Raw genomic sequence first — 12,154 nt, forward strand, 5'->3', positions numbered from 1 at the left:
GCTATTGTTATTTATGGTGGTGTCTTCGAGCATCACCCCGTCCAAGGCGTAAAAGCATTTTGCAGCGCACCGCGCCCTGCTCAAGACAAAGCTTACTCAACAGCCTGGAAGAACCGGAGTCCTGCGTGGCTGAGACTACGACGCCCCCTTCAGGCAGCCCGCTGCAGAACCTCTGGGACGAATGAGGATTGTCCCTCGCAGCTCCCCGTCGCCGCGCGCGAAAACGACGGGCGGGAACAGGAAATGGGATGGGGCCGGTTCCGGGTGCCTGGCAGCCTCTGAGGAGAGCGGAGCGTGGCACCTGGAAGCCGGGGAGGCAAAGCCGAGATGTTCCGGATCGAGGGCCTTGCGCCGAAGTTGGACCCCGAGGAGATGAAACGGAAGATGCGCGAGGATGTGCTCTCGTCCATACGGAACTTCCTCATCTATGTGGCCCTGCTGCGAGTCAGTGAGTGTCCTTCTAGGCTGCGGTCAGGAGACCCGCGGGGAGCTCGCGGACGCCCCCCACCCAACTCTGGTTCTCGGGGGGCCCGCGAGCTGAGCTAGTTGAGTCGTCGCGGGGAGAGTGGGAGATGGGGATCGAGATCAGCGGGCGCAGGCGCGACTTAGGGTCTGCGGGTCAGGGTCAGAAGTACACGCGGTGGCCGGGACTGCGAGGGTGATCATCCCGCCTCGCCCTGCGATCAGAGCGTTTGAATTGAAAGAGCCTCAGGGTTTATTATCCCCTCCCCTGCACTCCCCTCGGCTCCCCTCCCGAGCAGCTCCCTCGTTTTGCCGACCGAAGCTGAGAGCTAGAGTAGAGAAATGGCTGGCTCAAGGTCATTCAGCGATTCAGTGAATGTTCTTGGTCTAGACTCCAGAGCTCTTAATACCAGGTTTCCTTCCTTCAGTGCTGATCTCTCTGAAATACAAGGTTTTGCTTCTTTTGCTTACTTGAACAGAGGGTGAAGTAAATAGTTGTTTCTTACTTTAAAAAAAATTTTTTTTGAAGGAATGAGAAGAAAGAAGTAGGCTGTAGGATTAATAATAATAGCTGAAGTTTTATTTGAATTTACGTTCGGCAGAAGCTTATTTGAGTTAGCTGGTTGGTCTTGACGGTAACGCTTTGAGGGAGGCCGGGCTTAGCATTCTGTATATCATTTTTTGCGAATGAGAACTCACCTTTCAAAGGGGGTCTTAACACAAAATATCAGAGTTTAAAGGGACACTGAATATTAGAGAGGGGTGCAGCTTTGTAGGTCACTTATGTAGTTTTACTGATACGAATCTCAGAAGTGACCTGTACCCCAGTCCCCGATTCTCCTTTCAGTACTCTTTTCATTGCACCTTGCAGTGTATTGCTGACAAGTCTGGGTGGAGAGGCTGGGATGGTTGAAATAAAGGAAGGCCATACCAAGGTCATCCCGTAGAAGGCTCAAATTGGGTCTAGGCCAGAGCTCACTGAAGCCTGGTACCCTGTCCCTGGCTATGGTATTACCCTGCGTCCCCAGGAGAGGGAGCCCTGCTGAACAGAAACACCAATTCTCCTCCTTCAACGGCTTTTTGCAACTCCCAGCTTTCTCCTCTTCCTTTTTTGTTGACTTAGCTGCCAGTAAAATATTTACTTCTTTTCAATCTTTGTATCTCATATGAATTGATTTTCTTTTAAAAAAACCAAACATACAGAATACTGTCCCACATTACCACTTTTTAAATGACGGTGTAATTCACATAGTATACAGTTCACCAATTTAAAGTGTACAGTTCAACCTAAGTGTCTCTTGATAGGTGGGCAAAGAAGATGCGGTATGTATATACAATGGAATATTACTTAGGCATAAAAATCTTGCCATTTGCAACAACATGGATGAACCTGTAGGCTATGAAGCTGAGTGAAATAAGTCAGAGAGAAATGAATACCATATGATTCCACTTATATGTGGAATCTTCAAAAACAAAATAGAAACAGAGTGATAAATACAGACGACAGACTGGTGATTGCCAGTGGGGAGTAGTGTGGGGGATATTGAAATAGGGGAAAAGGTTTAAAAGGTACACACTTCCAGTTGTGAGAGAAATAAGTCACGAGTGCAATGTGCAGCATAGAGAATATAGACAATACTGTATTAACTTTGTGTGGTAGCTAGACTTACTGTGGGGATCGTTTTAAAAATATTGAATCCCTAGGACATATACCTGAAACTAGTAGGATACTGTATGTCAATTATACTTCTAAATAAAGTACTAAATAAAGTATATAAATATAAATAAAGTATTAAAAGTTCTTTTAAATAAAGAAGAAAAATTTTAAAAATGAAGAGCATGTAATTTAGTGATTCTTAGTATAGTCAGAGTTAATGCATTTCAGAACATTTTCTTTACCTACAAAGTGGACACCATGCCCATTAGCTATCATTCCCCATTTTCCCCTTCACTTTCCCTTGGCAACCACTAATCTACTTTTTCTTTATGGATTTGCCTATTCTGGACTTTTCATGTAAAAGGAATTGTAGAATATATGACCTTCTATGTCTAGCTTGTTTCACTTTGCATTATGTTTTCAAGGTGTCAGTATTTCCTTTTTATTGCCAAGTAATTCCATTGTGTGGATATGCCACATTTTGTTTATCCATTCATTTGATGGGTGTTACCGTTTTTCATCTGATAAGAATTAGAAATATCTGGACATACTTCTACTTTGTCAGCTTTCAGCAGATCTCAGTATCTTCAGTTTAATATCAACAGTATGTTTCATTACTTTAGTATGTGTATTGAGAAAGGGGATCCTTCTGGCAGCTTTTTTGGTCTCGGCCCCTTTTATTATCTAATTTTTAAAATTGTGGTAAACTACATGGAACAAAATTTATCTTAACTATTTTAAGTGTACAGTTCGGTGGTATTAAAAACATTTGTAATGTTGTACAACCATCACCACCATCCATCTCCAGAGCTCTTTATCTTGTAACTCTGAAACTTTATGATTTTGACATCTCTTAAGGCTCTCATAGAAGTGAAATCAAATAGTATTTGTCTTTTTGTAACTGGCTTGTTTCACTTTGCATAGGGTCCTGAGGTTCATCCATGTCGTAGCATATGTCAGAATCTCCTTCGTTTTTAAGGCTGAATAATATTCCATCATATACCACATTTTGCTTCTCCATTCATCCATCTTTGGATCCGAATTGTTTCTACATTTTAGCTACTGTGAATAATGCTGCTATAACATGAATATGCAGATACCTCTATTTTTTATTTTTTGAGGACCCACCATGCTGTGATCCGTAGCAGGTGTACCATTTTACATTCCCACTAGCAGTGCTCCAGGGTTCCAGTTTTTCCATATTCTTTCCAACAGTTTGTTAGTTGCCATCCTAATGGATGTTAGGTGGTATCTCATTGTAGTTTTAATTTGCATTATCTTAGTGATTAGTGATAGCACTTTCAAACAGACAATAATAACACTTCATTAGATCCCTATGACTATATTTTTATTTTCTAGCCATTTCGGTTTGTATCCTAGTAGACCCTTATAAGAACTAAAGTAGGCCTGTATCATAATGTGATTTGGATTGCATAAGTGATACATAGCTAATTAGTGGGAGAACCAAAATCTGTGTCTAGCTCTTCTGCTTCCCCAGTGCAGTGCTGTTTTCTCCCACCCTCTGCTTTTCTCAAATATGTGGGTTTTTCTTTCTCTTTTAAAAATTTTTTAATAAACATATAATGTATTATTAGCCCCAGGGGTACAGGTCTGTGAATTGCCAGGCTTACACACTTCACAGCACTCACCATAGCACATACCCTCCCCAATATCCATGACCCCACCACCCTCTCCCGACCCCCTTCCCCCCGGCAACCCTCAGTTTGTTTTGTGAGATTATGGGTTTTTCTTTTTAATTATTTATTTGAGGAGCAGGATGCAGAAGGAGAGGGAGAGAGAATCCCAAGCAGACTCTGCTGAGCAGGGAGTGTGATGCAGGGCTCAATCTCATGACCCTGAGCTCATGACCTGAGCTGAAATCAGGAGTTGGACATTCTACTGACCTGAACCCAGGCACCTCTTAAATATATTTAAAAAGGTGAAAAAATGCCAGTTTGTTTCTCCTAGCATTTTGTTTCTTTGACAGTTAAATCACCCAAAGTAAAAAGTACGGTCTCTTGAAGGAGGATTGAATTTACTTTTAGTGGTCCTAAGAGAGAGAACTACCTAAAGGAAAGATTGTATATGGTGTAAGAATGAACCTTAAAATAGTCAGAGTTTCATGACTATTCTTTTGCTAAGTTATGCAGGGAGAGGCTTGGCCATAATTTGGAGTCATTTTAAAAATGTAGTGAACTAAACCTGTAAGACACCCCTCCTCCCCCGTCTTATAAATTCCGTAATGTAACTTGTGGGCTAATAGATCTGAAATTCTGGGTTTATTTTTCTTTCAGCACCTTTTATCCTAAAGAAATTGGACAGCATATGAAGATGGGCACCCCATGTGAATGCATGATATGAGGAACCCAGCTACAATTTCTACTCCTATCTTCAAATGAATAGGCCCAGAAATATGTAAGAGACTCTTGGATTGAACGGACATAAAAATTCTACTTGTTAAGAACAAGTTCGGCTCTGGTGACTGACCTTCATAGCTAAAATTTAAAACTACTTGGGAAGTAAAGACATCTTGGGTCATAAAACACCCATATGCCTGTGATGTTCAGCCTCTGTGAATGTTGATATAATTGTAAGTAATGTCAAAGTCCATTTTCTAGCAAGTATTAATTATAAGGGAATTATGTGTACAATAGCACTGTCTTGTTAGTCATTTCTGTTTACCTTTTTACTTCTGCCTGGAGTATGTATGTTGAAGAATTCCTTATGATTAGTTTTGTTTTACAGAAGCCAGCACACAGCCCCAACAACACTTGAGCACAGGACCATCAGTCTATATTTTTAATTAAAATAGCGACTAAGGAAAAAACTGGGATTTTATTTCTCTTAACCTGCTTTTTGCTGCAGACCTCTTTAATATTGTAACTATTACAAACTACATTAAATTGAGTTCCTCTTGTTTTGGACTGAAGGGTTGACTGACATTATTTTATTGTTAAGCAGTCTTTGTGAAAGGCAGCATTGCTCCGTGATGCTGGGAATCCATCTGTACCACCACCAAAGGAAAAAATGTTGTTTTATGTCCATTCTCTAAAGTTATTGGGGGAAGAGGACAGTCCTTAACATTCTTCCCGGATACAACTGCAGTCACCTCTTTTTAGCTAATTGTGTCGGTATTTACCTTCATGTCTCTGAATAGCATGATTGTATTGTTATTTTATGATTTTTCTTTTTAGACATTGTCTACTGATTTCTCCATGTGTGGAGGGATTAGGACTCTTTCCTTACCTACGTCATTCTTACCGTTTCTCATTTCTTCTTCCTTCCGATGTACTTAGTGTGCTTTTGTGTGGATCAATTTCATGATGACTCTAAATGCTGTTTGTTTTCTTTTTTCCTGTACGTAGTTTTATTTTTCCTCGGCTTTGTTTTCTATAAGCTTAAACTAAATCAACTAGACCCTTTGCCATATATCTAAATTGATCTCAGTGTTCAGTTTCACTAGGCATCCTATTTCATCTTGGCACATAAGTCTTTCCTGGAGCTTTCTGACCTGTCCCAGTCTGGACTGTGGTCTCCTGTGCCTTAGGTGTACTGCTGTGTTCTGTGATCTCCACTCACTGGCAATTCCAGGAATTCCTTTTGCTCTTCTCCCATGTTGGATCTCTTTTTCTGTATCTTGTTTACTTTATCTCACATCCGGAATGCATTTGAGTCTCTGTATTGAGTACAGTACCTCTGCTCATAACTGCCTAGCATCCCCAATCCAGAGAACCCTCTATTTTACCCTTTTCAGAAAACAAATGTCTAATTTGGGGAGGGAGGTGGGCAAAAGAGGCTGCTTAGTTAGCTACATAGAGTTGCAGAGAGCATTATGAGTACTTAAATCTTCCACCAGTCCTTATTGTAGTGTCTACCCCTTTGCTCCTACTTCCAAAGGTAGTGGAAGACACCAGTTCCTGAACCTTATAGGGATTCTCTGATGTAAGTTGGGTTGTTTGTTTTGCTTTTCTACTGCTGACTCCAGATGTTTTCTTGGAGCTACCATGTTATTTAATTGTCCATCTGCTTTCCAGCTTCTAGCTTTTTGCTGCTATTATCTCCTTTCTTTTTCCGTTCTTTTAGATTTATGCCTTAAGACGAAAATCTTTGGGGCGCCTGGGTGGCTCAGTGGGTTAAAGCTTCTGCCTTCGGCTCAGGTCATGATCCCAGGGACCTGGGATCGAGCCCCGGATCGGGCTCTCTGCTCAGCAGGGAGCCTGCTTCCTCCTCTTTCTGCCTGCCTCTCTGCCTACTTATGATCTCTGTCTGTCAAATAAATAAATAAAATATTTAAAAAAAAAGATGAAAATCTTTGCTGTCATTTAATGGAATTTCAGGAGGCAGTGGAAGCAGGTGATCTACCCATCTTTACCCAAATAGCATGTATTTTTACCCTGTGATGCTGTATTTCATTTTGGTAATTTATATTCATTCCTGCCCTAAGGAGGTGTGTTATATAGCACCATGGTCACAGTTACTGGCTCTAAAGACAAGCAGATGTGATTTTGTGTCTTGATTCCAACACGTAGGAGATGGAGGACTTTTAGCAACCGAACCTCTGTATCTCATTTTCTTCACCTGTAAAATTAGCGTGGGGGGAACATTTGTGTACTTCAGAATGTGTAAGGATAAAGTAAAAGAATACAAGTGGAGCCATGAGTGCAGTGCCTGACATTTGGTAAATGCTATTTATTGTGGGTTTTTTTTTAAGGTTTTATTTATTTATTCGACAGAGATCATAAGTAGGCAGAGAGGCAGGCAGAGACAGAGAGAGGGGGAAACCTGATCCCCTCTGAGCAGAGAGCCCAATGTGGGGCTCGAACCCAGGACCCTGGGATCATGACCTGAACCAAAGGCAGAAGCTTTAACACACTGAGCCACTGAGGCGCCCCAAATGCTATTTATTGTTAATGGTTAGTGTTTGGTAGAAGGTGATTAGAAGTGATTTGTGCTAGCATTCACTGCATTAGTAGGTTTCATTTATATTTTCAGATGTTGTGAGATAGCATGTTTATATTCTAATTGTATACAGACTTCAACATTAGCAAACACTTAAACTCACTAATAATTGTTAATTTTCCAGATGAGGAGTTTGAGACTCTGGAAGATTTGGTAGCTAATAAATAGTAGCTGTCCAAGATTTAGGGGCTTTTAATTTTTTATTTATTGTATCCTATCTTTAAGTGCTTTTCTTGGGTTGTATGATTGTTATCCTGGATTCTAGCATATGTTCAGGCTAGAATAAGGGAAAATGTGATGGTGCAGTTTTTATTGCTGACTTTTTAAAATTCGGTAGGGGGGTATCTAATACTTGTAATAAACAATTTGGACACAGTACATCAGAAAACATTTGGCCTTGTGTATATATTTGGTTTGAATGTGTGATGTGAAATAGTAAAGAACCATAGCAGATTTGAGGTTTGTAAACTTAAAATGGAGCATAGAAAGAAATGCAGATAATTGAGAAAATGCTAACCCACAAACAGGTTTTGTAGAGGGGTCTGATCTTAGAATCTTGCTCCTCAATTAGGTTAGTGTTCTTCCTGCTACCACTGAGTTTCTTTCTTCTTCTTCTTTTTTTTTTTTTTTAAGATTTTATTTATTTATTTGAGTGAGAGAGAGAGATCACAAGTAGTCAGAGAGGCAGGTAGGGGTGGGGGGCAGCAGGCCCAATTGGGCAGAACCCAATTCAGGGTTCGATCCCAGGTCCCTCAGATAGTGACCTGAGCCGAAGGCAGAGGCTTAATGCACTGAGCCACCCAAGCACCCTGAGTTTCATTTTTTAAACTGCTTAATCATTGTTCTTTGAAGTTCTTCGGAGAAGTAAGCTTGCATTTCAGTTACAGTATATTCAGTAGTTTACAGCTGGGCAAACTTGGGCTAGATTTGGAAGGAAGAACAAGTATAGGAGCGTGAACGTTTAGGGATGCCTGGGTGTCTCAGTTGGGCATCTGTCTTCAGCGCAGGTCATGATCCCAGGGTCCTGGGATTGAGTTCTGCTTCAGGCTCCTTGCTTGGCGGAGAGCCTGCTTCTCCCTCTGCCTGCTCTTCTGTTGCTCCCTTTCCTTGTGCGCGCTCGCTCACTCTTTTTCTCTCTCTGTCTGAAAAATAAATAAAATCCTTTAAAAAACAACTTTTTTTTTTTTTTTTAAAGATTTATTTATTTATTTATTTGACAGAGAGAAATCACAAGTAGGCAGAGAGGCAGGCAGAGAGAGAGAGAGGAGGAAGCAGGCTCCCTGCTGAGCAGAGAGCCCGATGCGGGACTCGATCCCAGGACCCTGAGATCATGACCTGAGCCGAAGGCAGCGGCCTAACCACTGAGCCACCCAGGCGCCCAAAAACAACTTTAAAAAAAGCGGGGGGAATGTGAACTTCCCCCCTCCTTTGCTCGACTAAGCATATCTCTTTACCTATAAGATCAGGCACCAGAGTGTTGTAGATAGGACAGCTAGACATTTTGACCTTCTGTGAAAGGTCAGATGGTAAACACTTCAGACTTTGTGAGCTCTGCACTCTGTCAACTCTTCCTGCAGTGTGAAGGCAGCCATAGACAATATGTAAACCAGTGCAGCTTTGCACTGTCAGCAGCCAAATCTCTTAGTTGCTGGGGGAATGAGTACCTTGGTCCTAAAGCTGAGATCTGGGTCATTTACCACAACATCCACTGTAGTCTTCTTGAATCCTCACCCCTCCCCACCTACCATGCCATTTCTCTGCTGTCTTTCATATTTAAATGGCCTCAGTAAAGTGGTTTATTTTCATATCCTTTCTCTGGTGATCTCTTGAACCCAATCCCAGTAGGTTTACATCTCCAGTGATCCTCTGAAACTGCTCTTGTCAAGGTTAACACTGACCTGTCTCACTCTGTCTGTAGCACACAACACACTGTTTTGTTATTGTAACCGCCTTGCAGACCTTCCAGAACACTAGTTTCCTCATTTTTCCTCTCTCCCCCCTTTCTATCCCACTTAACCTCTCTTCTTCAGATTCTTTTGTAGGACCTCTTTATGTCTAACATAAAGGACCCTAGGCTTCATTCCTCAGAATTCTTTCTCTCTCTCTTTTTTTTTTTTAAACTGTATTTCCTGCTTAAAATTCTCTAATGGCTTTCTATCTCACTCAGAGTAAAAGCCACAGTCGTTCTGGGTGTCCACAGGTTCTGTACAATCTGGTCCTCATTGTATCTCTGAAATCATCTTTAATGACTCTTCCCTCTTTCACTGCATTCCAGCTATACTGGCCTTGCTTCCTCAAACAAACTAGACATGCTGCCTCTGGGCCTTTGCACTATTTTCTCTGTCTGGAGTGCTCTTCCCTTAGATTTTCAAGTGTCTCACTCCCTCTCTTTCAGGTCTCTGCTTAATGGCATTTTTTTTTCAGTGAGACCTTTCCCAACTCCTTTATAAATTACAGGATGTTTCATCTTGTGAAAATCCAGCAAGTTGTATATTTAAGATATGTGATTTTTCCATAGTTACTATTTCAAAAACTTTATTTATTTATTTATTTTTAAGATTTTATTTATTTGTTAGAGAGAGAGCGCAGGCGCAAGCACAGGCAGACAAAGCAGCAGGCAGAGGCAGAGGGAGAAACAGGCTCCGTAGCCCCTCCTTTATTTTTCTTAATGGCACTTAACGTATTTTTCCTTATTTATTTTGTTAGTTCTCTGTCTCCCTTCATTTAATATATGTTTGGTAAGGATAGGGAGGCAGGCTTGGAGAAGGTGGAGAGGTGGGTTCGTCCAGGTTTGGGGCTCGCCACATGGCTGAGGTGAAATGACAGGGTCAGGGAGGGATTGAAATAATGCACAAGAACATCTAAAGGGATCAGGAGGAAACAGCGGGAAGGAGCTGATGGACAGAAGAAAAATAGTGCTGCTGAGTTCAACTGCAAAAGTGGGAGTGGCAGAGCAGTAGCTCTAAAGCCCTCTGTATGCCCCAGATGTTTTTCCTCTACTTTCCATGGAGGTAAAGGGTCCTGTTCTGTAAAATAAGATCCTTTCATTTTGTTTTTGTTTGTTTTCTGAAGGGAGAAATCTCACCAGTGTGTGGCTTTTCAGGCTGCTGGCGCAAGAGATGGTACATTAGAGTTTGTTGGTTTCACGACTAAGTATGTATGGCATGGTCTGACTAGGACCACATCTGACATACTACCACAACTTACTCTCCCCCAATTTATATGTTCATTTAGGAGGAAAGAAAATCTCCAATTGCAGATATGTTCATGATACCAGGAGACTGAAGACTAATTTTTATGGGACAGTGCGGAAACATGGAGACTCCTACTGTGTGTGTTACAGCAGTGGGGAGTTTATAAGATGCTTTTCTTCACAGAAATCAAATTGCGTTGCCTGTAATCATTTGAGCCGATGGGAGAGAAGCAATACATAGATAATTTAAAATAATAAAAATATTGCAAAAATGTTTTAAGAAATGTGGTAGATAAGAATTAGAGCAGGGGGGGTGCCTGGGTGGCTCAATTGGTTAAGCAGCTGCCTTCAGCTCAGGTCATGATCCCAGCGTCCTGGGATCGAGTCCCACATCGGGCTCCTTGCTCGGCAGGGAGCCTGCTTCTCCCTCTCCCTCTGCCTGCCATTCTGTCTGCCTGTGCTCGCTCGCTCTCCCTCTCTCTCTCTGACAAATAAATAAAATCTTTAAAAAAATTAGAATTAGAGCAGGGGAATGTAGGAAATGATCAAATGAATTGCTCATCTTCATATTTGTAAACTTCAGCTTTTATATAACTTCAGTATACTTCTGAGTACAATTTAATAGGCTTACTATTACATCTTTACATCAGTTAAAATTTATACTCAATTTTCATAATAACCATTGTTTTCATTGGTTTCAAGCAAATAAGAATCTTCACTGAACATGAAAGTGCAAGTAAGATTTTAAGCCTACTGAATCTAAAAAGTTACTAATAAAATATTGTTACTAGCTTAGTGAAATAATGATTGCTATTAAAATGTTGAGGGAAAAGGCATTGAGTTCAACATATTTTTCTTTATGTTAGCCTACACTTCTCTTAGCAAGCACTCTTTTTTTTCTTTTTCTTTTTCTTTTTTTTTTTTTTTTTTTTAAGATTTTATTTATTTATTTATTTATTTGTCAGGAAGAGAAAGAGAGAAAGCACACAAGCAGGCAGAGAGGCAGGCAGAGGCGGAGAGAGAGAGGCAGGCTACCTGTGGAGCAAGGAAACCAATGCGGGACTAGATCCCAGGATCCTGGGATCGTGACCTGAGCCGAAGGCAGCGGCTTAACCCACTGAGCCACCCACGTGTCCCAGCAAGCACTCTTAACTAAACTATGTGTTAGCTAATACAGATCAAATATTATTTATTTCCTTCTTCCTGATTCGTGTCTAAAAAAGATGGTAAAGTAACACATTTTTAATACTTGTGTGTTGGGACTCTAAGGTAAATGTGTCTTCCTGTTCATGAGGAACTGATCTGTTCACGTGCAGTTTTAAGAGTAAATGTGTGCGGGGTGTCAGATACCTGGGAATCAAAGGATGCATACTAAGAATGTTTGGAAGGATTTTCATACACAGGTACCTCTTGGTGGTGGGCTTCCTGCCACAGGAGAGGCTCAAGTATAACAGGAAAGAACACTGGTAGTGAGTATGTTCTGTAAGGCAATGCCAGGCATTGTGTACAGAGGTGCTTTCCAAAACAAGCTCCATACCAAATCACATGGGAAGCTTAAAAAAAAAAAAAAAAATCTACTGAATTAGAATTGGCTGTGGATGGAGCCCAAGAATCTATTTTTTTTAAAGCATTCAGGTGATTTCATTGGTCCAGGATCTGCTTTGGGTAACACATAGTGAGTTGACCTTAAGGCCTCTTCCAATTCTGAAATTCTGGACTGATTTAGGAATAAGAGTCAAAACTGAAAACAAAATCAATTTTAGGTTGCATTTGTAAATGACAACATTAAGGTCTCCAGATCTGACAGAAGCTTCAAGAGTTGCCAGCTTGCCAGAGTCGAGTTTGGTAGAGTACTAGAGATGACTAGAAAGCCTGCCATGAGA

The 12,154-nt window shown here is 41.1% G+C and overlaps 2 protein-coding genes across 3 annotated transcripts in view; both read left to right on the forward strand.

Annotated features, from left to right (window-relative positions):
- Positions 1-230: 230 nt before the first annotated feature.
- TOMM5 (translocase of outer mitochondrial membrane 5) lies at positions 231-10,555 on the forward strand. 2 transcript variants are annotated; one of them, XR_009346362.1, is made up of 3 exons: positions 231-448; positions 4,414-4,709; positions 10,313-10,555. XR_009346362.1 is itself a non-coding variant. In XM_059142022.1 (2 exons), exons 1-2 carry the CDS (start codon positions 328-330, stop codon positions 4,446-4,448), a joined length of 156 nt encoding a protein of 51 aa, XP_058998005.1. In that variant the 5' UTR covers positions 231-327; the 3' UTR covers positions 4,449-5,043. The 2 variants fall into 2 exon arrangements, 1 of the variants encoding a protein (XP_058998005.1); XM_059142022.1 differs by lacking the exon at positions 10,313-10,555 and having other exon boundaries at positions 4,414-5,043.
- FBXO10 (F-box protein 10) overlaps positions 4,592-12,154 on the forward strand; it is a 68,466-nt gene continuing 60,903 nt past the window's right edge. The window contains exon 1 of the mRNA XM_059142020.1: positions 4,592-4,709. The gene's annotated coding sequence lies outside the window, so the exon portion shown is untranslated. The remainder of the gene's footprint in view (positions 4,710-12,154) is intronic.

Source organism: Mustela lutreola, chromosome 12, assembly GCF_030435805.1.
Source record: "Mustela lutreola isolate mMusLut2 chromosome 12, mMusLut2.pri, whole genome shotgun sequence".
Lineage (NCBI taxonomy): Eukaryota > Metazoa > Chordata > Mammalia > Carnivora > Mustelidae > Mustela > Mustela lutreola.

Coding starts and splice junctions, on each gene's coding strand:
- TOMM5 (XM_059142022.1), top strand. CDS start 328: ATGTTCCGGATCGAGGGCCTTGCGCCGAAGTTGGACCCCGAGGAGATG. Junction 449..4,413: donor TGTGGCCCTGCTGCGAGTCA/GTGAGTGTCCTT, acceptor TTTTTCTTTCAG/CACCTTTTATCCTAAAGAAA.